Raw genomic sequence first — 24,665 nt, 5'->3', positions numbered from 1 at the left:
ACGATTTAATACTTAGTTCGGTTTTTTTTTTATTTATTTTCTTCAAAGTTGATCTCCTGGTAAAAGACCTCTTGTTTATCTAATAGCTTTACATCTAATCTCAATAGACGTCAGAAACTTAATGATAAAATATTGTATAAGTGAACTGCGTTATTTCTATTATTAAGTCTATTACATAGTAATAGTTAGTATTATTTCTAGTTAAAACATCGAATTTCACATTTATTTACCTGAATTTGATTCTGATTTGGTTATCTGATAAGAACATTAGAAATACGATTCACAAACTTGATATAAGTATGTTTTATATCTATTAACATAGATTATATATAACTGACCAGGTCAGTTGCCTACGCTTGATTCGTAACAACAAAACAACCTATTGAAAGTAATGACTAACTTAACCTAATGTCCTATGTCCCTTAGATGGAGCAGATGTCATCCACAGTGATCCTCCTTCGTGCTCGGTCTTGAGCCTCGCGGTATATGTCGCTCCAAGTTATTCCGAATCTCTATGCCTCATCTCTAACTGTACGTTACCAGGTTTGTTTCAGACGGCCACCTACACTTTCTTTTTCCAGTATACTCAAAATTCGGTAGACTGCGATCGACCAAGACTTCGGTTAGTGTCGGTGAGAGATGTCAATACTGACTTTTCACATTTCACTCATACAAGATTTTGGTTAATGTCCACTCTATTTCCTGGCGTTTGTTGTCGTTTAAGGTAAGGAGAATTAACAGCCTTGTCGAACGCCTGCGTGCACCTGAATATCGTCTGAGATCAGGCCATCATGAGTCACTCTACAAGAATAACTCCTGAAGGTGCCTTAAGTAGATTTATCTTGAGTCGGGACACAAAAGTTGGAGAGTTTAAACTTTATATATATATACAGACTCGAACTAAGTTTATCGAAAGCTTTTCCAAAATCAACAAGCATATAATAAAAGTCCCTTCACCATTATGTTGCCTGTTCGAGGTACGATGAGTATTGATTTGGTAGATAGAGAGGAAGCCAGCATGTTATATGTACTAATTGCTGTACTAGATTAGGCTAACTTTTTTTGTGCACGGTAATAAGAAGTTCTCTGTTCCTGTCCTCTGGAAGCGCCTCGCTAGTCTCATGAATTAAAAGTCATAGAGAATCAAATTATAAGTAAGGTTGGCAGAAATATTATTCTTCTGGGAGTTACTACCTTTTTGTGATCCAAGAATAATCTGCGGTTTAAAAACTTCTTACTAAAATTTACAAAAAAATATATATAATTTATGATAGCTGTGGTATTGTCATCCCCGTTGGAAAGAACGCAGTTAGTGGCATGTAAATGTAAGTGGCTACTTTTGCCACTTTTCCTCTGTTCTATGAATATTTACGCCTTGCTCTCTCGTTATGCAAATACTGAATTTTTATTGAGGTCCACGACCTCTTACATACAGTAGATCTTTTAATAGTATGTCTTTTTAGATAATCGAATATATTTTGGCTTTACATATTCAGTATTAGTTACACTACATTAATTTAGTGTTGAAAGAATACTTTTATGATCGTAGATTAAAATGACACAAATTGAGATTGCGTATATGTGAAAAAAATGAAGCCCCGGCCCCATTGGTTCCATTATGATACCCCTTTCAATGGAAGATGAAGACGGAGGTTAAGGTGGTCAATCACGCCTGACTAGTAAATTTTCGTTTATTCTTAATTTAAAAAAAAACGCCATAAACACAGTCTAGCATTATACTTAATAGCTTGCGTTCGGAACTTCTTTAGTTACTGTAGATTTTAATTAAAAGTCGTAGAAAAGTATTAATACACTAGGTTTATAATACCTATTGTAATAATGACTAGTGATATCCTATTAGCAAGACAAAATTAGTTTTCGTAGTGTCTTGCACCTACATACAGTATATTTTTACAATTCAATATCCAGAGTGAAATAGGAATGAATGTAGACCATAATAGTAAATAATCTACAACATGGACTCAACAACATATATGGGTCTGGACTATCTAACAGACTGATTAAAATGAATACCATATGTCCTACAAGTCACATAAATGTACGAAATCGCATTTTATATTTAAGTAGAATTACGCAATGGACTTGCCCATTCGGTGTCTTCTACAACAATGTAACGTGTAATATTTCTTATATGAGAATGCCATTTTACTGCTAGGTCGGAGCATAAACGTCGCTATATATAAAGTTGAACTGGCATGAAGTGTGGTACTTGGCTCGCCTTGACGAGTCGAGTAAAGCTTTGAAACGCTACGGTGAATAAGAGGGCGGGTTTTCTGTCAGCTGATAATATTCAGATCGTCTTTGACGAAAATCGATCGAAGAGGTTCTTAGGTTTGGAAAGGTAGCTTTAGTCTCTAACTTTTGGATATAATTATTTTTGTCTCTGTTCTTTAATAAATGGTTTTAGCGCTAGTTTTGCATTAATTTGTTTGTTTAATCGCTACGAGAGGTGCTACGGCGTAGGGAGACGCGGTTAGATTGTAGTAAAACAGATAATTGTATTGATGAAATATTAAAAAAAAACAAATATGTCGTATTTATATAAAAGTGACCGTTTAACCTTTTAGAAGATAATCTCATATAAATATCACCGTTCGTATATTTTGCAGGGATTTTTTTGTGTATCAACATTCGCTCGTACTGTAATTGACAGTTTATTTAACTACTTGGCCCACATCTAAAAGCTGTCCACAATACCTTTATGACCCTTTTCCTGCCATTATTTTTGCAAACAAATTTCAATAAGTAACTTTATGTTCTAAATTTAGTTATGGTAACATCAGTGAGTTTTGCTAAAATCATTTTGACAACGGTAGATAACATTATATATTGATTTATAATATGTTCACGTTTGTTTTTACTTTTTTGACCCAGAATAATTTCTTGACAAATTTCTTTATACCCGGAACGGAGACTAACCGGAGACGACTGCTATTTCTACATTTTGAGTGAGTGCCGTAAGTGCGGAATCGAACTCGTACATTTTTGCATCTTTGACCGTGCCATACAACCTTAAATATATTATTACCATTGGTTTACGTTCATTAAATTAAAGGTAATTAACCACTAAAAGATTTATGTTTTTTTATTTATAAAGCTCAACGTTTTAAATACTTAACACATGTAAAAGATTTGTCGAATGGCGTTAATATAGTATATTTGATCGAATTAAAAATAGAGGCTAAGTCCAAGTTCCAAGTAGGTATATAATAAACATTTCAAACTTAAATTTTTTTTGCAGCTTATGTATTTCTGTGAAATATTTGAACCTATTTAGACTATTTCACCGCAAAAAGTAATTAACATTTGTGTATTTCCGATACAAACGAACGAAACCGCGCCGGTAATAGCATAAATTAACTTCGTGAATAAATAATTTCAGGGTGGCTACTATCCTTCATTACATTTCTTTTTAGGCAAGTAGATGATCACCGTTTTGTTCCTGTCACTTCGTCAAATTGTGGGTCTAAGGTATGGTATCCTCAGTATGCTTTTACACCGTACCGTTGTCGTTGATGCCCGCATCGACTATCCATATCGCATCGAATATCCATAGATAGTGCTCCACAGCTCGTACGTAACATGAGTGAAAAACGCACGCTTCACCACACATCTTTTATTATAACAATTGGTACGCATAAAGTACACATACACGAATTACGGTCAAATATTGAATGCTTTTCGTGGAACAACTCGTCGCGTGTTTACAGGACAATTATAGAACTTTTAGCATTAAGTTTAGTTTTTTTAAATATTGTTGCAAATACCGACTGTCACGCAACCATTTACAAGTGTAGTACTTTACCAGTATAATCCTATCTTGTGACCTTGCTTTTCTTTTCCTTGTTCCTTAGGTCTTTTGGTAATAAATATTTTCAGTATTCTTTAAAACGTTATTGTGCCACGTAACTTCATAGAAGGTTATAAAACTATACAGTCCCAGTAATGAGTGTACCCCAAACTCCTTTTTGAATACGGATTACATAACAATAAGAACATTCTACCAAACCAAATAACCATGTGGTTATTATGTTTGTATTACATCTAGAAGTTGTCGACTTATGGAAACGATAAAATAAAATATATACTTACTTGTATCTTATAAGCTATTTTATGTTTTTGTTAACTTTGCAAAGTAAATAAACCAAAATGAAGTGTTTCCACCATATTAGAGCCGAAGATGTCCAACTCCATATAAGCATTTCAACTAATCCATTTACGTATGGATAATTCCTTGGTGCTAGTAAAAATACTTTTAAACCACGCAATGTGACCATAACAAATGAAGAGGAAGAAACAATTGATCGATACAACACAATCGGAATAAGAGTTATTAATTAGGTTTAGTAGTCATAGTTAGAAGTATTTATATTCATTTAGAAAACATTTCGACAGTTAATCGATAATGTCAGTTTCTGACACAGTTTTTGTTCGTTTATTTTCAAATTAACTTTTTCCACACATTAATTTATTGGTATTATCGCGAGCGTTGCATAAATAATGTATAGAAATCTTTATAAATCAGAAACAAAGTAAATGTATGAGGAAGATACTTCTTAATACTGGAGGTAGTTAAATGTAAATTTTATTGTTTAACTTTCTATCAAGTATGATTTTTATATGAAAATTACTGGAAAGAACGCAATTTCGTTCCCAGGCAAGCCAAGCATGCCCTATTACGTAAAATACGCAATTAGTTCCAAGTTCAGTGAAGATACTCCTGAACTACTAAACATTAAAAACTGATGATTTTTATTTATTTTCACTTCAAGGATTAATTGCTTCAAAATGTCATGAGAACAAAAAATGTCTAAAACAAAAAGCTCGTGGAACAAGAATAGCGGAGAGTTTCTTGTCTATTCCTTTCGTCCTACGCCGTTTTTTTGATAACTGTTAAAAAAACAGTTTAATTTCACTGTTTTTTAATTATTTCAAATAGATGACAATGCTCTGCCCGTGAGTCCTCAATCAATGTGAACGACCCTGAAGACCTCTGCAATGCGGCTGTGTTGATAGTAACCAAAATGTTTCACTAGTTATTGCTTACTCTGCTGAGTATCAGAGCCTGGAAGGTGTCCCACGTATCATACAATTGTCACTAATACTGGAAAACGCAGCTCCCCTGAAAACTAAGAAATAGCACATTGAGTAATACAGAGGGCATTGCAAACACGGATATTAAATCACGTTTATAACCTTACAAAAACAACGATGATATTTAACTAGTCGTGTTAGTTGCACCATTAGTAATTCAAGAACAGCCAGATCAATTTTTATGATTTGAAATTGGTTTGGAATGGGATAATACTTAAATAAATTATATTATTAAAAAATAATTAACTATTAAAAAACATCAGTCTAGCCGTTCATTTACAAATTGTATAATATAACGCCTAGACACAGCTCATATAATATTGTGAATATATTTTTTAATACTGCATAACGTTGCTATTGACGTTGACCGGTTGAAATCTTTGTTTTTTTATTTTATATTTATTATCCTAATAAAAAAATCAAACTGAATTAAATTTATAATCGCAATCTGTTCAAAAGTTGTCTGCTAGGCTTCGTTGAGTTAGCTGGTATATATAAGTTAGTTTTTAAAGCAGTAGGTAGATATCACTGTCATCCATTATCTACAATTCTATTGTAGAATTCAGAGTCAGCATTTAGCGCTACCTTTACACGTAGTACTTTTTGACGGGAGTGATAACTCGCGTTATCGAATGACTGAGTCTCAAATCTTTATTTCCAATCTCGCAATATTTACCATACACTCTCGTCGTTATGTGTTACTACAGCTACTTATGATTTTACCAAAGATATAATGCTATTAAAATAACTAAGAAAGACAAGATAAGATGTATTCTCGTCGCTAAGTTGACAAGCCTCTTTATAATGCTTAAGCAGCGTAAAAGATATGTCAGTGACTTGAGTGACAATCTGCATTTTTCTAACTTTATACTAAAGCTAAGTTAAACAAACAAAGCTCCCTTATTTGTTTCTCATATTTTGTGTTGCCTAATTATTGTTATTTCACATTCACTCCATAAGTCGTATCATAACATTATTAGTATTGAACCAGTGAACTGTGTTGTTACGTGATCTAATAATAGATTACTTTAAATTGAAGTACATCTGGACACATCTCAGAAGTTCTCTATCAAAATAAAATCTATGCATGTAGAACTTTCTTTTACGTGACGGACGTGTTTCCTAAGCAGTTTCGACAAATATTATGGTGATAGAAATACTGAAGTATCTACTTTGCTTACAAAGATACATTATGGTTACAAAATTATTATCTCTAAAATACTATATCAGTGCGTTTTTAAATAAAATGAATGTGGTAGTTTCGCTTACACTTGTTTCTTTATATGATAGATATTTTTGCAATTATTTTCAATAATGCAAATGAGTAGTTTACCAGTTTTATACTATTACATTTTTGCTCCTGTATTAAACTTATTGTTTCAACTTCCTTGTCAATAAAATGATTCAATAAAATATTTTTCCAAAAGAATTAAAACTTAGTTTAAAGTTGGATAGCTGAGCGAATTGTTAATCAATATTATAGGATAAAATTAAACACAAAAATAATCCCTTGTAGCAGATCAACCTTAATGCTCGCAGCGTTTCTTAGTAGTAATATGCTGCATCAGTCTGGCTTCCGAGGTACAATAAGGCTGCTCAAATCTAGCATGTTATATTTCTTAAAACGGAGTTTCAATTGGTTTTATGCGAGGTAGGTTTTAGCATTGTGGTGTCCACGATTTCAAAGCGTGCAAAGCAAAATTTTACTTGATATTTATATTATTTCGCAATTCCAGATGTTGCCATAAATAAGTTTTTTAATATACTGAAATACAATCGCTAATAAATCATGTTATTATGAAAGCCGTAGGTTATTTAGTTTAGAATTAGAATAAAAAGCTTAAACGGAAATTATTTAACCTTTTTGGTTGTAACTACAATAACATTGTTCTTTGTTTAATGTAGGTCAGTATGACGTATGAGTTATTCGACAATTAAAATAATGTATTCATACCCAGGGGTGTAAGAAAGCAAAAGCGAAAGCTTAAAACCGAGTTATTCTCTATCACCTTGTAGAATTTATACATTTTAAATACTTTTTATATAACCCACTCAATACAATAATACATAATTTAATAAATAAAAAAATGTAATACTTCTACGCCAGCTACGACTGGCTACCTTCATATAATAAATGTTTCTTCTATTTTTACAGTACACTAAAAATGAAAAATAAATGCAGAAATGTGTCCCTTTTTCCTGTTTTGGCGGCTTTTATGAGAAAGTAAAGTCATAATATGTATAGAGATCAAAGCCTGCTCGAGTACATGCTCAGACAGCTACCAAAGGGTGCATAATTAAAGAATGCAGATTCCGTAAATTCCGCTGTTTTTCCGATCGGAACATTGCGGTGAAGAAACTAGGTCAACAATATGGGCAGGTGTACACAGGGAATTGTGATTAGTATCTTCTTCGATATCACATGTATTGTGTAACACCATTAAGAATGAGCTTTTGATGGCTTTGAGTCAGTGAGTGCATTGCCAGAATTGAATATTGTCGGATTTCTTTTCTCTTCTCTATCTGTATTTATTAGGCATAACATTAGTTTGTGTTATTATTGTATTTAATATTAGTACACGATCTCCGACGGAGTGAAGGCAAAATTCAGATTCTTCCACTTGTCTCCTATGCGCTACTATTCTTCAAACGCTATCTCTTTTATTTTAAGTTTCCAGGTTTCTCATGGGCGTCCTCTTCTTTTCCTTCCCACTGAACAATTCTAAGTAAGCATCTGTTTGATCCATCTCTCATAAAAATTCGGACCCAATGGTTGAAAATGAAAATATTTATATTATATTATATATTATACCATCACGCTGTGATTAAATTAGTGCGGTACGATATAATGCCCTCATTTTGAAATATATTTTAATGCTAATCATTCGATGTGTTTATACAGATCAAACTCTCTTTCACGTAAGGGCCGAACGTTTGTCAACAACTACCAAATGGGGTTATTTTCATACATTATTCATAAGTTATAATTAATGTTGAAAATCGGCTGTAAGCTTATATTAATTTTCATGGCTATAAGGCATGTAAACTGGCATTTTATTCCTTTTATACAGCAAAATTAATGCGATAGAAAAAATAAAATATCCCATGCCGTGCAAGTTTTATAAACACTCAATTCATATACTTTTGGTTATTTTCGTGATTGAAAAAATATTTTGTAAGTAATTGTGATTATTGCACTTATATTTAAGTGACAAAGCAAGGATGTAAAATTAATCCATCGCGCTGAGTAATTAGAACTCTTATTCCATATAAGATAAACAAGAATGTGCGTCTCCCTTGTAAAATATTAATGGAAGGATCTTACCCTGGCCAGGAGCTCATCTTGACCTCGTAAGATAGCTCTGAAAGCAAATTTTGTTTTTACGACCCTGACATTTTGTTTTTGACTGATATCGAGTATTATTAAAAATTATAAAGAGAACTTATTTGTATTATTGCTTACTCTGCTGAGTATCAGAGCCTGGAAGGAGTCCCACGTATCATACAATTGTCACTAATACTGGAAAACGCAGCTCCCCTGAAAACTAAGAAATAGCACATTGAGTAATACAGAGGGCATTGCAAACACGGATATTAAATCACGTTTATAACCTTACAAAAACAACGATGATATTTAACAAGTCGTGTTAGTTGCACCATTAGTAATTCAAGAACAGCCAGATCAATTTTTATGATTTGAAATTGGTTTGGAATGGGATAATACTTAAATAAATTAATTAATAAAAAATAATTAACTATTAAAAAACATCAGTCTAGCCGTTCATTTACAAATTGTATAATAGAACGCCTGTCTTGTAGGCTTCGCTGAGTTGTATATTGACATTTCATTTCATAACTTATAAAAGATACTATGGAATAAAATAAAGGTTTTATTGCTGTTTAAAGAATCTTACATTACATTTATAGTTACATAATCCTTTTTTATTAATACGACCTGTCATAAGAAAGCAATGTTAAAATTAAGCAAAACCATTTTTGAACGGGTAAAAGCTATGTTTTATTATTAAAACTTATAATTATTTACATAATTTGGTGGTTATTACAGTGGTTGCATGGAAGAGATCGCTCGTAAGCGATAAGGCCGCCAGTTGCCCTCCTTTTGATTTAATTATGTTAATTTTTATTTTTATTTTGTAGTGTAACGAAGTGTAAATAAATAAATAAAATAAATAATTTTAAATTTTTTACCGACGTTTCGCGTGCTTTTCAGCGTGCGTGGTCACGGTGACTATCCGTTCAAAAAGCGTTTTTCTTAATGTGTAAAAGCTATTTTAACAAAAGACAATACAATGTTATTATTCTTAAAACTAAATCAATTAAATTGCATTTTCTTAACTAAAGTAATTTTTCGTCTCTTTCTATTAAATTATGTAGATGTTGTGATAAAAAGAGACACATGAAGCCTGTTAAATTATATGATTTAGGTTTCTTAGTTAAGTTTGTCTTTTTATATAATTTATTGTATTTGCCAGTTTGCTCCTAAAAATAGATCGTGATTACAGGTTTCAAAATTATATTTTTATACACAAATTATAATAATGATATATCCTAACTTAAACCATAAACTATGTTTTGTAATGGTAAGGTCCACGTAGTCACGTGATTATCATGAATATATAGTGATCACTTAGCAATTGACATCTTAAGAAAAAATATATAAATCTCGTCTTTATTTATCTATGTGTATTATTTATCTATTAAGCAATGTAGAATAAGAAATTATGATGTTTACGAATCGAATTTTTATTTTTTGCGCTAAATCGGTGTCATTCAAAGAAAGATGACAATTGTCGATTTTGACTTTGACTCGCGAACCGGAGACGGTAGATGGCGTTCCGGCATAATGGCGCAAGAATGATATCGAAAAATTTTAACCGCTGTCGCGTGCGCATTGAGTGTAGACCGCGTTCCGTACCGCATTCTATTTACCATAATTATTTAAGGGAGTGAGACACACCACCGTTGTTGGTAAGTGCTAGTCTTAGTCTGAGCGATTATTGGATTTCTTTTTTTTATACTGACACGCGACAGCCGAATCAGCGCATAGTATTTTACCGAGGGCATTCTGGATATAGCTTCCGGATACCCAGGCACACGCAGTAATTATTTTTATGTACAGCTCAGTTTTTTCTTGTGTTGGCATTGCTTTGATTTATTATTATTTTATAGTAATATTTATTCCATAACAATATATTTGTTAAGTCCAATTTCGAACACTAACAATAGACCGTATAACTCTTGTCATTTGACCCACGTAAATCGAAAATCCTGCAAAAATGTTTATCGCTCTGACCTTTGCGGAAAAGGGTACTTTATCACTATTTTCCCGGCATTTATGAAGTACTCATTATTACGAAATATGGGTATAAATTGACTGCTAATTAATTCATAAATTAAAGGAATTAATTTTAACAAAATAATTACTGTAATAACAGTATTGATTTTGTAAAACGCTTTAATTTATCTAGAATTATGTTTAAAACTTGCTTATATTCTGAATGTCTTTAAACATTAATACAAATGTCTTTAATCTTGGCACGATACGTAATTACAATATTAAAACAAAGTAGACCTCGTTATTCATTAAATCTACTTGCACTCTTTTAACTTAATAACTCTTTCGTCTCTTTCTGTCAAATTGTGTTTTCACTGTAATTAAAAGAGACTGCTTTAATTTAGTTAAAACAGGGCACTAAACATAATTTAATTTTATATAGAAATAAAGTAAATATTTTAAATGGTATTTCTATACGATATATAATAACTATTGTATCCGTAATGTAAAATGCTTTTAATATCTAAAAATGCTCATTTCATAATTATAGTTTAAAATATGTGCGTATAGAATAGGTATCAGAATATTTCACGATTCATATTTCATAAAATGATTTTAAATTAATTTAATACAATTTTCAATAGTGATTTAACGTGGATAATCCGTATATAACCATGCGATAAATGCACTTCAAACAGAATTGACTAGAAAATATATAATCAGCTTACATAACAACAGACTAACGTCGCAGTGAAATAAAATAATTAGACTACATATTTGCTGTCTAGCAAAGGACTTTAATAATGTGTTTCCAATGTTTAGTTTCCAATTATCTGCTAAATAACAATGAATGACTTACTTTTCTCATTCCTTACTGTCGAATACAAACAAGCCTATTGTGTTTGAAATGCTAAATAGATATAAACAAATAGTTCATTTGCAAACTATAAAAATAAAAAAGTAACATAATTTTAACTATCGAAACCCGTACAGGACATTTGATGTAAAAAGGGGTGGAAATTACGTTTAAAAGGGTAAATGAAGGTATCGGTTGAATGATATCAATTTCAAAGCCTGAAGGTCATTTTTGCGATAAGCTGTAATCCATAGTTACTGTTGTCTCTGATTTAATTCATGATAAATGAATGTTACCGGAGTAATCGTCTTAGGACATTACAAGATTAATTGTAGATTTTTTCCAGCTGTTTATTTGCGATACATATTGGAGTCAGGCTTACGTGTAACCAAGTGAAACGAAATACATAGTTGAAATTCGCCTTGCACTGTCTTATATGACATTCAAATATCATCGCCGCGTAGGGAATAAGCACGTTAATTTAAATCGTGGCAAAGTTCAATTTTTATTAGACGTGTAAACAAAAATAGTATTAATAAAACAGTGCATTTAATGATTGTGTACCTGCATTTTTGTCAAATTATGTTTAAATGGTTTCAATAGTTACACCATCTTGCGATTAAAATGAAGTACTTGTAAAATCAGGGCATTACACCTGACTTTGTATTGTCTCAAGACGACCAAGACTCAAGAACAAGTGATTAAGGTGAAGAACTCTTTTGTCGTATCAGATTTTACAAAGGTTATGTCCGTAACAATATGAACTTGGAAAGCTCTAAGCTCTGTTAGAAATTTAATATGACTGTATCTTCTTTTCAATAGAATATAATCACGAAATAAGGGCTTTTGGTTGAATTCCTAAGTAGAGCTAGCGTTTACTCCCATAATTGACACTCATTTTAACTGTGATTATTTAATCACACGACATATACGTCAAAACAAATTCGGTACGCCTTTTATTCTTATTTGACAAATCCGGGGTTCTATTCTAATACGAAAGGAACCATTCAAAATACAATCGTCTCATAAAACTATCCTTATTTATATCATTTAGGCATACATCTCTTTAATGCTTTTATTGCTCGTGTGGATTCATTATTTAAACGAAAATATACACAGGAATAATATGACATTTAGAAAACGACAACGTATAAACATTTTGTAAACACTGTTTTACAGTTGTTTAAATAGTGTGTATGATTACGAGATTTCTTTAATCTGGGTGCGTTTGGTACAACGCTAATACTGCGTAGACACGTAATATTAACTAGCCATAATGATTTTCATAATCCGTGGACTATTTTAAGATTAAGTATTTCCAGCAAGCCTATTTTGAAAATACATTGTAATAAATAACCATTGCCTTAATTCGTCGACTAAAGATACTATCAATGAAGTAAATTTCATATCGATTGGGAGAAGGGGTCAGAAAAGGCTGTACTGTTGACCGGGTCGTAGCAATCGATCGCTTTGCCAGCCTGTGCGATCGCATGGATGCCTTGTGGTTACGTTCTAGTTACGGACATCAAATGCCAACCGCTTTTGTGTACGAACGTCAAACTTGAAACTAGACTCCAATGAGTTTCCAACACATATATGTTTAATACTTCAAGGGCTGAGGTATTAGATCCGTATTCTAGCGCGTCAAACGAAATGCTTTCAAGTCTTCTACGAAGTTGGTATTTTTCATTGCTCAGGTGAGATTATAACTTGAATACATGAATTATAATACTTTTTTTTTGTTAGTCTTCATGCCGCTACTCAGATGTCAGATCAAATTAATTAATTACTTTTCATTACAAAGAACAAAAGGTTTTATACCTTTGTGTGGATAACTATTATTTGTAGAAATGCGGGTTTTTAGTACCTGCAGATAACGTTTAAAAACTAAATTGGCACAAGGTTTTAATAAAGTATTTTTCATAGCCGTCAGTGGATCGACCGTGCTCAAGTAGCGACGGCAATTTCGTATTCAGCCTAGATTTAAGTTGAGTCATAAAATATTTTGGCAACGACCGAATGTTATGTGTAAGCTTTTGATAAATTGAAGAATATACCAAATAATACATAATATATTTCGTTAATGTATTGCTACGTTCTTAATGACGTTAAACCAAATCAGTTTTTTCTGTAGCTCCTCTAGAACTCCTCAAATAATTGTTTTGTCATATCAGTTATCATTTTCATGTCACATTGCAAATCAATAAACGTAGAAAAACATAATTTTACTTTTTATAGCTGTACATTATGAGTAACACAGATTTTTTCCTAAATATGTCATTATTAAGCGTTATTGGCAAATCAACGAAAATATAAATTTACTTTTGAAACAATAGGTTACCGAAACACAAAGACTTTTAAAAACGACCTCGAATTTTGAGAAAAATTTGAGTAAGTATAAGACTTTAGAGGTATTTAAAATCAAGAGATGATCTTGGAAAAATTTCACATTCTTTTGTGAACTAAATGCCACTTGTAAGTAGAGGCCGTGAGAGGCTTTCCGCTGCATATTGAAAGATTTTATCGTTGTTATTCTTTGAGACGAAGATATGAACTTCCATAATGACTTCATACTTTCATTAATTCCCAGTTCTTTTTTGAGAATCTCTGTGACATATATGTAGCCAATTAAAATATTTTCAATAGATATATTAATTGAGATAAAAAAAGGTTCTGAAGAAACAGGAGATAAGATGACTGACTTATTGAGCTAGGTAGGTAGGATTATAAGGTTATTATTGAGGAAGTCCCGCAAACTTTGACTCCTGTATGACAAAAACCGTTTTTAACATAGCATAATTAATTCAGTCAAACTTGAAGCTAACTGTGACTTATGACTATACGTCAATCTGATACGTTTATTCCATTCACAGTGTACCAGTGCGCTTGCGGGTGCGTGGTTGACTTATGTAAGCTGACTTTTTACTCATATAGTACCATTAGTTGTTGTTTCAGACCAACTAATAGCTAGCGTAAGATTTACCTTGAGTTATTATTAATAAATAAAGCTTTGATTTTTAATTATAGAACATAAGAATTTTAGTTTAATTTGACCTTTTATTAATACATAGTTTGTAATTGTTACTTTAATTAATAATATAGTTGTATTTTTAAAATATATAATTAAATTAAAGAATGCTTCAGTATTAGTAATGGTATATATTAACACTATCTGAATATTCGTAAGTATCCTTTGTTCTAAAATTAACATTGTTCTTATATTACTTTGGACTAGTGTAATAAATTTTATTATATCAAATAAATAACAATCGAACAGAAATATCATAGACATTAATGATCCTGAACTCTTGGCATCGAAACATCTTGAAGCGCAAAATGTATAAAGAGCACATAGATCTATTGTTTTCCGAAGCGAGTTTTTTAAAGCTTGCTTGTTTGCCTAATAAAAGACTGTCTGCGCAAGACTCGAATCTGCTTTATTGAATGCCACATCGTTCAGAAATTCTCATCACTTTCACGTGAATCCTTGACCTATATTTTCTCTTACAATTGCCGCCCTGAGTCATTTTATCTTGTCTCTGTTCTATATGCCCTTTGATTTAAAGGTCTTTTTACAAATATTCATTATTCTAGTATATTTTCGTAATACCAACTTTAAAGTATGTTTTCTTTTATATTGGCCTAGTATATTGACTTTTAAAGTTGTTTTTTTGTTTATTTAAAGGTAATTAATTGATTTAAAGTTTTGTACATTTACATATTCTTTCCACATAACAATCTTAAATACGTGCTTAGGTTTCTTGTGGTATATAGATAGCTAGCTACAATGTAATTCAGTATAACCTGAGCCGCCACTCCGTCTGCGGAATATTAGATAACCAACGCGATACGATGTGGAATAGGATGGATGGAATGGATAGGTTAAAGGCGAGGTCATTGCTCTGAGACTAGCACTGGGCTGGTTGGTTGTGAAAATGATAGCTATTCCTATACATATATAATTACTTACTTACAATATTAAATTGTTTTTATTGGCAGAAATAAAGTGCACCCGCAAACAGGTATTAACTTTTATATTCACTAATGAAGCTCATAGCATAGACAAATGATATAATAGAAAAACGGTTTAAGGCTCGCTCAAAAGTAAATCGTCAACATTAATAATTAACAGCAAAATAAAGAATCTTTTTACTAAAGTATTTCACGCATGCGCCGTCTGTTTTGCCAATTGCAGGTTTTGCGGACAATCTGCATGTTATGTCGTGCCTACTTCGGTCGCACCCTTGAATTAGCTTTTGTGCTTCTTAATTTAACTTAACAAGATATTATTTAAGATAAAGCGTATTTAACTAATAGAATGCTAATGAGAACTTTATTTGTTAAGACTATTACAATACATTAAAAAATAATTCAGACATAAAACAACACTGTAAAGGCCAGTTTTCGCTAACAAGCAATCTCTTGCTGGTAGTTCAAATAGATAATATTTGGGCTGTGTAGTTGCAATTGCAATTGCAAAATATTAATAATGATACTATTTAGATAATACCACTTTTCGAGTGATTGAAGGCAGTCATGATCAAGGAGATACCTATACAAGTTGAATATTATATGTTAATAAGACTGTCGTTAATTTAGCAGATAAGATTTGCTATTAATATTAGTAGCTATAAATATTTATTTTCATATACGATACAAATAGAATTTCGTTAAGTGCTAGTGGAACCTCTAAAAAGATATAATAACACAAAAATATCACAGATTTGTACCTAATGATGTCTTGTGACATCCTCGTGCTTCATACTAAAAACAATTTTGCTTGAAGACCTCATTGACGGAAATTATCTTAATCTTTTTTTAATAAATTATTGAATGCTGGTGTTAAACCCCAGGATATTTCACTGGTCGTGTCTAGACAGTACGTATTCATAAAACACTTTTTTTTTTCACATGTGGCAAGATTTGCCTGCCAGTACTTAAACATTCAAACTCTAAGACTAATACACCTACATCACAATTACGGTCAACATAAATTTTACAAAAAATAAAAATTCCAATTTAACAATTTTTTTAAGTAGTAAGAAATAGCCTAATAGTGATCAATTCACTACCGAATATATCAAGCTCTGAATAAGTAGCGGTGTATTCGTGAAGAATTTAAATTAGAGGTGTCCTGAAAATATGAACTACTATTATGCTTAACCGTACAAAGGCGAAGTCTATTTAGTAACTACGACTGGTTAATTATAACGAGTAAAATAAATAAAAGCTAGATATTTATGAAAGCTGAAAAAGGTTTTTGAAAGTCCTGAATGCGTTCTTGATTTAAATTAATTTCAAGCCAGCGTTGTATAAATGAAAGATAAAATTTCTAAGCTTAGCCCGTATAAATGATTTACAAATTATATTCGAACATGGAGACCATTACTTCATCTGTGCTTTCAAATAATGTAGATTATACTTTAATATTTACTCATTATCTTTTAAATAATACATTATAATCAATTAAGGCTATTAAAGCAGGTTTTTATAAGAAGTTTACATAAGGCTATCTGAATTAACTGATACAATCGTATAAATTCAATTAACATACAAAAAACGTTTAAAATAAACATACAATCTCTTATATTAACCACTGAGTTACAGTTTAAATTCATAATATTACCACTGTCACGTATTTGAAAATGTACAACCAATGTGTTTCTCGGAAAGCGGAAAATTGCATCAGTGTCAGTTTTCAACCCTGAATGAAACGCTACGAGAATGGAAATAGACTCGCTTCATTGGAAAAGTCATTTTCCAATAGCGGGACTTGAATTCTATTGAGCATTGAGTTTTATTAACGTGAACTCTAAAGAGGCTATTATTATAAGATTTAGGCATTTGTACATGTCTTTTATTTATAAAATAAAACTATGTTGTATATATACTATGTACTATTCTACTAGTAAACTGGTATTCAAGTGTCGGCCATAATCCCAAGTGGAATCGAAAAATATAAAAATATTTTCTAAGAAAAATATAATACCTGATCTCATGGTCATGTCTGTCATATCCGAGCTTTGGAATTGATAGTGCACTTGTGTCTACTCACCCTCTTGTACGCTATATTATTTCCCACGTATATAGCGAGTCTCAATATAGCTTCAGCAGCGGAATCGGTCTGAAGAAGTGTACATCGAAAAACCTTTATATAGTTATACACGATAATATCCCTATATAGACAAATATATTAAATAAATTCCTTCTAAATTATATTATAGCGTTGAATGATAACCTATCTATATACCTATATCTTCGTTAAGCATTCTGTATACGTCTTTACGGATATACTGGGGCCCTATGGCTGTGACAATGGTTATACAATTAAATTACAATTATAAAACTAAAAATTTATTGATTAAAATACATAAAAAATGAAGAATATAGTTTTCTCAGCATCGGTACCCTTAAAACTTGTAAACATACAATATATTTAACATATAATAAAATAACTCCCGACGACAGCTAACAAAATGTATGCTTCGTTGTGTTAAATTGGTTTAAAATTAGTAAAATTTATAACACGCAATTGGAGCACATCATAAATTCCTCCAAATAACCGAATACAAAAACCATTAATATATTTTAAATTATAATGTTTCTTATTTACCCTATTATCTTTTCGTAGTAGAGAAAAGATAATTAATAGGAAGGTATAAACTCTAGTTGAACTCCATTTCTTGTTTGTATATCTAATAACAGTGAAATATGTATAATAATAATCTTTCAGTGAAATAATAAATCTTTTAATAAACGTATAACAATTCTAAAAAAATGATTAGAATAAAAAATGAACAAATTTAATATTCATACTTTACGCAGTGAAATAATGTAATTTTTTCTCGTGGAACAGGGTAAAGAATAATTCAAGAATCCATATAAATTACTTATTGACTTTATTACATATAAATCAGTGTTTAGTGCCGGTCTTTAAGGATGTAGGCTTTGAAGCCACAAAGTTTTAGTTTCTGTTTATTTAGTATAAATTGTGTCTTTTTCATACTTATAGATGCTAATTGCTATTGCGATGGTCAACAATTTTCTTGAACAAAGGTTTCTATTGTATACAAATGTAATTCCTATTAAAGATTAATAAACAATAAATTAAACATTTATAAGTATAACAAAAGTATTGACAATATATATCGGATTTGGATTTAAGTATATTTTTATGAAAGTATTGATTTATCATTAGTCACTGAATAAATTTTCATAATACTGAGTAATTTCCACTTCACTGAAAGCTTTCTTATTTGTTTAGTATATGATGAGGTCATTTGAAAGTGTATTATTCAAAATACCTGTACACATGTAGACATGTTCATACACAAGGACATGTGTACATGTCGTGTAGGAAATATGAATCGTAATTGCTCGTTGTTGCCCTTTTCTGTCATATTTGACAATCGTTCTATTTCTTTGTAACAATTTTCGTATTGTATTTGGAATATTTTCAATTGGAATAATTTCTTAAAATAAATGGTTACTTTAATTTTACATAACCAGACTTTAATTGTAATTGTTTCGACAGCTAGGCGGTAAGACGCAGATGCACGCGCGCCGACGCTGCAGTGAGGAGCGCGCGCGCATTGCTCGCGACGCGGCCACCACCCGGCGCGCCCTCTGAACCACAACGCGCCTAGGATTATTATACGGTTAGATATTATATTCTGTTTAGCCTAAAAAGCCAAAAGTGTTGGAATACTAAAAAATATTAAGAACTATACTCGTAAATATATTTTTAATTTATTTATTACACACCACCACACCAGTAAAACAAAGTAGAATTTCCTTTACATTTAAGCCCAAGGCTTACTCCTTTTTTATAAAAATACATTACGTAAAAAATAACAAGTGAGTGTAGAGATAAACTAAGGGTTTACACAAATATTTAATAATAAAACTCCCTACGTCAGTGGTTCTACTTCGGGCTACGCCGTAGGGGCTAGCTACGGGGACTTTTTTTTATTTGTTATTATTATTTTACTAATAAACACATAACAGTAACAGTCAATTTAACATTTACTTATGAAGACTAAATTTAACTAGTATATATCTGTATATACCATATGTTCGTAGTATATGCACACAGAGGCTATATAACTTATATGATAATTACGGTGTTATCTATGTTTAGGTCGGACATGAAAAATCTCGCTCGTTTGCTGGCTGTCCCTATCAGCGATTACGTGGTAACTTTCATCTCACTGGCAGCCGCGACCACACTGCTCTCGTGGACGACAGGTACATTTATTGAGTTTTTTATATAAATATTTTTCTGGCTTAATGTAGTTATTAGTATTAGTATAATTGTATTTATTTCCAAAGGCATCATTCTTAACGACAATGAAATTACAATATCCTAAATAGGTTCACATCAGAGTTTTGTAAGAAACACATTAGTTGTAAGAAGTTCTTAGATCTGAAAACGGCTGTTATTAGTATAAGTAGTTAGTAGATCGTCTGCTAATGATTTCTTTTAGAATGAGACTACTTAGTTATTAATATTTTTAGTTTATTTGGTTGAATTTTAATGAACAAGGGTTAAAAATTTAGAATACTCAAAAAATACATGGAACGTATAACATATAATAAAATATTCGTCAATATAATACAATTATACCTTAAGAAAACACTTTTTAAATGGGTTGAAGTCGGTATCGAGTTGGTATGTCCGGGGATATAAATACAGATAACACAACTTTCTCTACAGCTGTGATACTCTTGACATTCAACACCTTTTGTCTTCAGTCACCGTGACCACGCACGCTGTAAAGCACGCGAAACGTCGGAAAATTTAAAATTATGTAAATAATTATAAGTTTATAATAATAATACATAGCTTCAATCCGTTTAAAAATTGTTGTTTTAATGTGTAAAAGCCATGTTAACAAAAGACAATACTACAATTATATCTACTAACAATTTCATAAATAACTGTTGCGGTGCAGAAGGGCGTTCGGCCCGCAGGTGGCTGGCGGAGGATCGCGGGCGCAGGGAGAGGTGTCGCTCGCGCTTCCCCTACCATACACACCCGCCCATTCACTGTTAGCAGGTAACTGCTTCTTCTTGTAGAACAGGTGGCAAAGGGGTAAAAGGTGGTTAAATGATATTGCCGCTCTCTTCTTCTGGTTCTCAAGCTTGTGCGAGCCGTGCCGTCCTATTTAGAATAAGTTCGTTATCTTCTTGTTAAATTTAGGTTTACGTTATATTGGTTCTAAAATTAATTTACAGGCACTTGCGTTATATATATAAATACAGTCAAAATCTGTTATAACGACATCGAAGTTACTGCTCATATTTGGTCGTAAAAACCGATAGTCGTAACAGCCGATGACGTTGTTGTTAAGTACTTTTACCCGTCGGGACCTTTGATTTTGGTCAATATAACCAACATACTCATTCTAAACAATGTCGTCGTAAACAGTAATAAATAATATATACGTATAAAAACATGTATCATATGTAGCATTTGTGTTGAAAATTGGCACTTAATGCCATTAAGAACGTAACCCGAGTATAATGGATCTTATAATGGAAATGACTTGATTAGGAAATCCTTTTTATGATTGTACTCATAAAATAAATTGCACTCAAACAGCGCCATGTGGTCGACTCATTGTCTTAACAATGTCTAATTAATATATACATTGAAGTATATGTTTTGAAACGTATGAGAATTTACACTTTATTTACTTCAAGCAAGCAAGGCAAGCTTGTTTTACTGTATAACAACAAAAACAAAAAAGTTTGCAAGGATTGTAATTTTAATTAGCTAATATAAATTTTACTTTCAGTAGGCAGTTCACTCAGTGGGAGTTCGATAGACAATGTCCGAAGACTTGGACTCGATCAGCGAGGAAGAACAAAGTTTGTTCCGACCTTTCACTAGAGAGTCATTGGCCGTTATCGAAGCCCGCATAGCTGAGGAGCATGCCAAGCAAAAAGAACTCGAAAAGAAACGAGCTGAAGGCGAGGTAAACACTATTTCGCGTATCGCTATGAGTGTGCTAACATGTCTAGTGCCGCCATACAAACATACAATTTGCCATACTTTACAACAGTTACGTATAGGTTATGAAGCACACTCAACTTAACTTTGAAGAATATATACGCCTGACGAATTTTTAAACTATTCCAGACCGATTTGGGGCGGACGAAAAAGAAAAAAGAAGTAAGATTGCTTGCTTGCCCCTTTTACCTTTTTACGGCTCGTTTTAGCGGATTTCAGCAAGTTATCGCCTCATTAGAAATTAATTTAAGAATAGTTACATCTATTGGCGTAACGCGATAACTTGCCTTGCATTCTGATCTCGCATATTAATCGCATTAAAAGCATTACGAACACATCGCTTTCGGCAAAATCGTATCTGTTCAAGAAAACCAATTTTTGCTGTGACGGCTTAGTGACAGCTAACCTTAGAAGTTAAAAGCTTCTTATTACTTTGCAAAGTATCATGAACATTATTATATACAAATACAAAAATATGCCATACAGAGTAACCCTAGTCTGTAAAAACCTAACTCTAGATAAAAGCCCCTGCGGACCTAAACGACTAGCTTAATACCTTGAATAAACCATGTGATCCTCGAGTGAAAATTAGGTTAAAGCACATAAAATGTCACCAACGTAAAGAAACACAACCACAATAGAATCACCCTATCATGCATTGCACACGATTGGCTCATGATTGCCACTTCATTGGCTGCGGTCATGTAGGTCTAACCTGGCTAGTTTAGTGCAACCGACGACCCCCTATTTTGACGCCATCCGACATTGCCTTGTACGAGTATTTCACTAAACCGTTAACAGCTATCAGCCCTTAATTAGTAATTAAAAGAACACAGTAGAAGAACAAGTGATTTCGTTTTAATAATTATAATCTTGTGTATGTATGTACGCTGGGTATGATACAAATTTAATAAAATTTTGAAAAATGTAAATAATCACCAAGTTCAAATATCATATACAATACCTATTTTGGGTCATCTGAAACGATTATGATATATTTACCCTACAGTATTAATCAAGACTTGGAAATATATGACCAAAGAATTCTAATAAAACCAGAACAATTCGGATTGGTAACACAATAGCGGGGAACGTTATGCAATACGCTTCTAGTTTGGCAAACAAACGCATCATGAATACACAGACAGCAGTATCATAATGAAAACAGCTTACAGCGCACAAGACATGCTCAATTATCGTAATAATACTCGTTGCTGAAACTCCTTATTGTTCAAACTTTTTAAATGACAACAGTATTATTATTATTACAACGCCGTTCGTAGAAATCTTGCATATTGAGTTAGTAAGGCGAAATATACCTACCTCTAATATAAGAGCGTGATCATGCATGAGCGCTGATAATCTGCACTTGATACATTTATAGGAATTATAAAATAGCTTGCTTATGTGATGACGCTCTTATGTCGGAATTTAGACACATTTTGACATGTTTGGAGTGATATAGGTGCGTTACGATGACGAGGACGAAGACGAAGGTCCTCAACCGGACGCGACCCTCGAGCAGGGTCTACCCCTGCCCGTACGGATGCAGGGATCCTTCCCCGCTGAACTTTCCTCCACGCCTCTCGAAGACATTGATCCATTCTACCACAATCAAACCGTAAGCAGTTTAATATTTTATTATTATCCTCAGTTGTGGGAGCGATATGAATAGTTTGGAATATACACAAATCAATAAATAGTTTCAAATGTCTATGATGTATCATCCATAAATACGTGAATTGAAAATTTCAAGATTTGAAATTTTAATACTATTAAATCGTTTATAATTATAAAAACCTCGCTATATATACCTAATTCGGCATCATAATATATCATAATGTCATAATAAAAATAATAGCTAAGTTATTTATAATTGTTGTCAAAATTATGGTCTAAATAATCCCCCACGCCATGGAAGCACTTTGCCTTCGAAAATTTAAATGCCATGGGACACATTTCGGTTTTTATAACTCCAGCCTGACCTTGTGTATGATTGATGTAGCTGCAAATGCGTCTTTGTCCCTGAATCAGAGCTTCAGAAAGTAAATCAACTGTATATAGATACACTAATTTCTCTCCATGTAACTTTTAAATAACTCTTTCCAGACATTCGTAGTCATAAGCAAGGGTAGAGATATCTTCAGATTTTCGGCGACAGATGCGTTATGGATGCTGGATCCGTTCAACCCGATAAGAAGGGTCGCTATATATATACTTGTACACCCTCTTTTCTCTCTGTTCATCATAACAACGATCCTTGTCAATTGTATCTTAATGATAATGCCGACCACTCCAACCGTCGAAAGTACTGAGTGAGTACCATTTTTTATTTTGTTTACTTTTTACTCTATAAGACTATACCATCTAATCATATTTCGTAGAATGCACGATAGATTCAAAATTATTAGCGTTCAGTTTAGTACGTAACATAAATACTATTTAGATAATCAGAAGTATAACTAATAGATTTTTCGCGTTTAGATCGACTACTATGTGACCATGGCAATACACTATTAACACCTCATCGGGTTTACCAAGTGCAATACATGAACATTGTACACTATCACTGTCCTATCAATAACTTGACTGCATAACCCTAGACAACGTTTGCGAAATCAATGTTTTTTCCTTAACATGATCATAAAACTTTTGTTTTACAATTTGATTTTAAGTGCACCCAACGGAATGCATTTGTGAGCTCATATTCTGTGATGTAGCACAAATAAAACTGTTTGTAATAATTATGACGTGTAAAAAATTAGCCTACATTATTTAACTGTCAACTTTAATCACATACGTGTCCTTACACTTAAAACATTGGTATGTACTCTTTTAATGTTATCTTCATTTAGAACTAGTTGAATGTAGTCAATTGTTACTTCTATATTAATAGAATCTTTCAATCCATATTTGATGCCAACTAGATGATTAACTTAAAGCATATAATAATTGAATATGAGAAATATTTTTGTATTTTTACGAGCGTCCCACAATGGAGGTGAATTTTTCCAGAGTTATCTTTACCGGAATCTACACGTTTGAATCGGCGGTGAAAGTAATGGCCAGGGGTTTCATTCTACAGCCATTCACATACCTTAGAGATGCATGGAATTGGCTTGACTTCGTAGTTATAGCTTTAGCGTGAGTAGTAGACAATTTTATAATAAAAAAATTGTAGAATTATGTAACAACTATTAAAATGTAGATTTTGTTTATTTACTTAAATGTCTCTTGATAGAATTTATGTATAGAAATATTTTTATTAAAATTAGATTAATTTAAGACAGGATTGTACAGACGAAGCCAAGCGATAATATGAAAGTATTTACAGAAAGTAGTTGAGACGGTGACACAATTGTAACTAGTAACTGTTTAGACAA

The 24,665-nt window shown here is 32.2% G+C and overlaps 1 protein-coding gene and 1 long non-coding RNA gene across 20 annotated transcripts in view; one reads left to right on the top strand and one right to left on the bottom strand.

Annotated features, from left to right (window-relative positions):
• LOC123706823 (sodium channel protein para) overlaps nt 1–24,665 on the top strand; it is a 43,829-nt gene that overhangs the window by 845 nt on the left and 18,319 nt on the right. For 10 of the 19 annotated variants that reach the window (XM_045656302.1, XM_045656289.1, XM_045656295.1 and 7 more), the window contains exons 2-9: nt 18,802–18,925; nt 19,408–19,514; nt 20,222–20,325; nt 21,068–21,247; nt 21,412–21,444; nt 22,748–22,903; nt 23,392–23,597; nt 24,298–24,426. In XM_045656302.1, coding sequence (XP_045512258.1) covers nt 21,101–21,247; nt 21,412–21,444; nt 22,748–22,903; nt 23,392–23,597; nt 24,298–24,426 — 671 coding nt within the window. In that variant the 5' untranslated portion in view covers nt 18,802–18,925; nt 19,408–19,514; nt 20,222–20,325; nt 21,068–21,100. The remainder of the gene's footprint in view (nt 1–18,801; nt 18,926–19,407; nt 19,515–20,221; nt 20,326–21,067; nt 21,248–21,411; nt 21,445–22,747; nt 22,904–23,391; nt 23,598–24,297; nt 24,427–24,665) is intronic. The other 9 variants (XM_045656306.1, XM_045656294.1, XM_045656297.1 and 6 more) reach the window with 1 other exon arrangement.
• On the bottom strand, nt 4,980–8,629 carry LOC123706825. Its single transcript, XR_006753431.1, has 3 exons — nt 8,579–8,629; nt 8,441–8,477; nt 4,980–5,150 (listed from the first exon to the last, which is right to left on the bottom strand). It is a non-coding gene; the product is annotated as an uncharacterized LOC123706825 (long non-coding RNA).

Source organism: Pieris brassicae, chromosome 3 (assembly GCF_905147105.1).
Source record: "Pieris brassicae chromosome 3, ilPieBrab1.1, whole genome shotgun sequence".
NCBI classification, from domain to species: domain Eukaryota; kingdom Metazoa; phylum Arthropoda; class Insecta; order Lepidoptera; family Pieridae; genus Pieris; species Pieris brassicae.
Note: the sequence above shows the minus strand (reverse complement) of the source record. Positions and strands in the feature narration are given on the sequence as shown.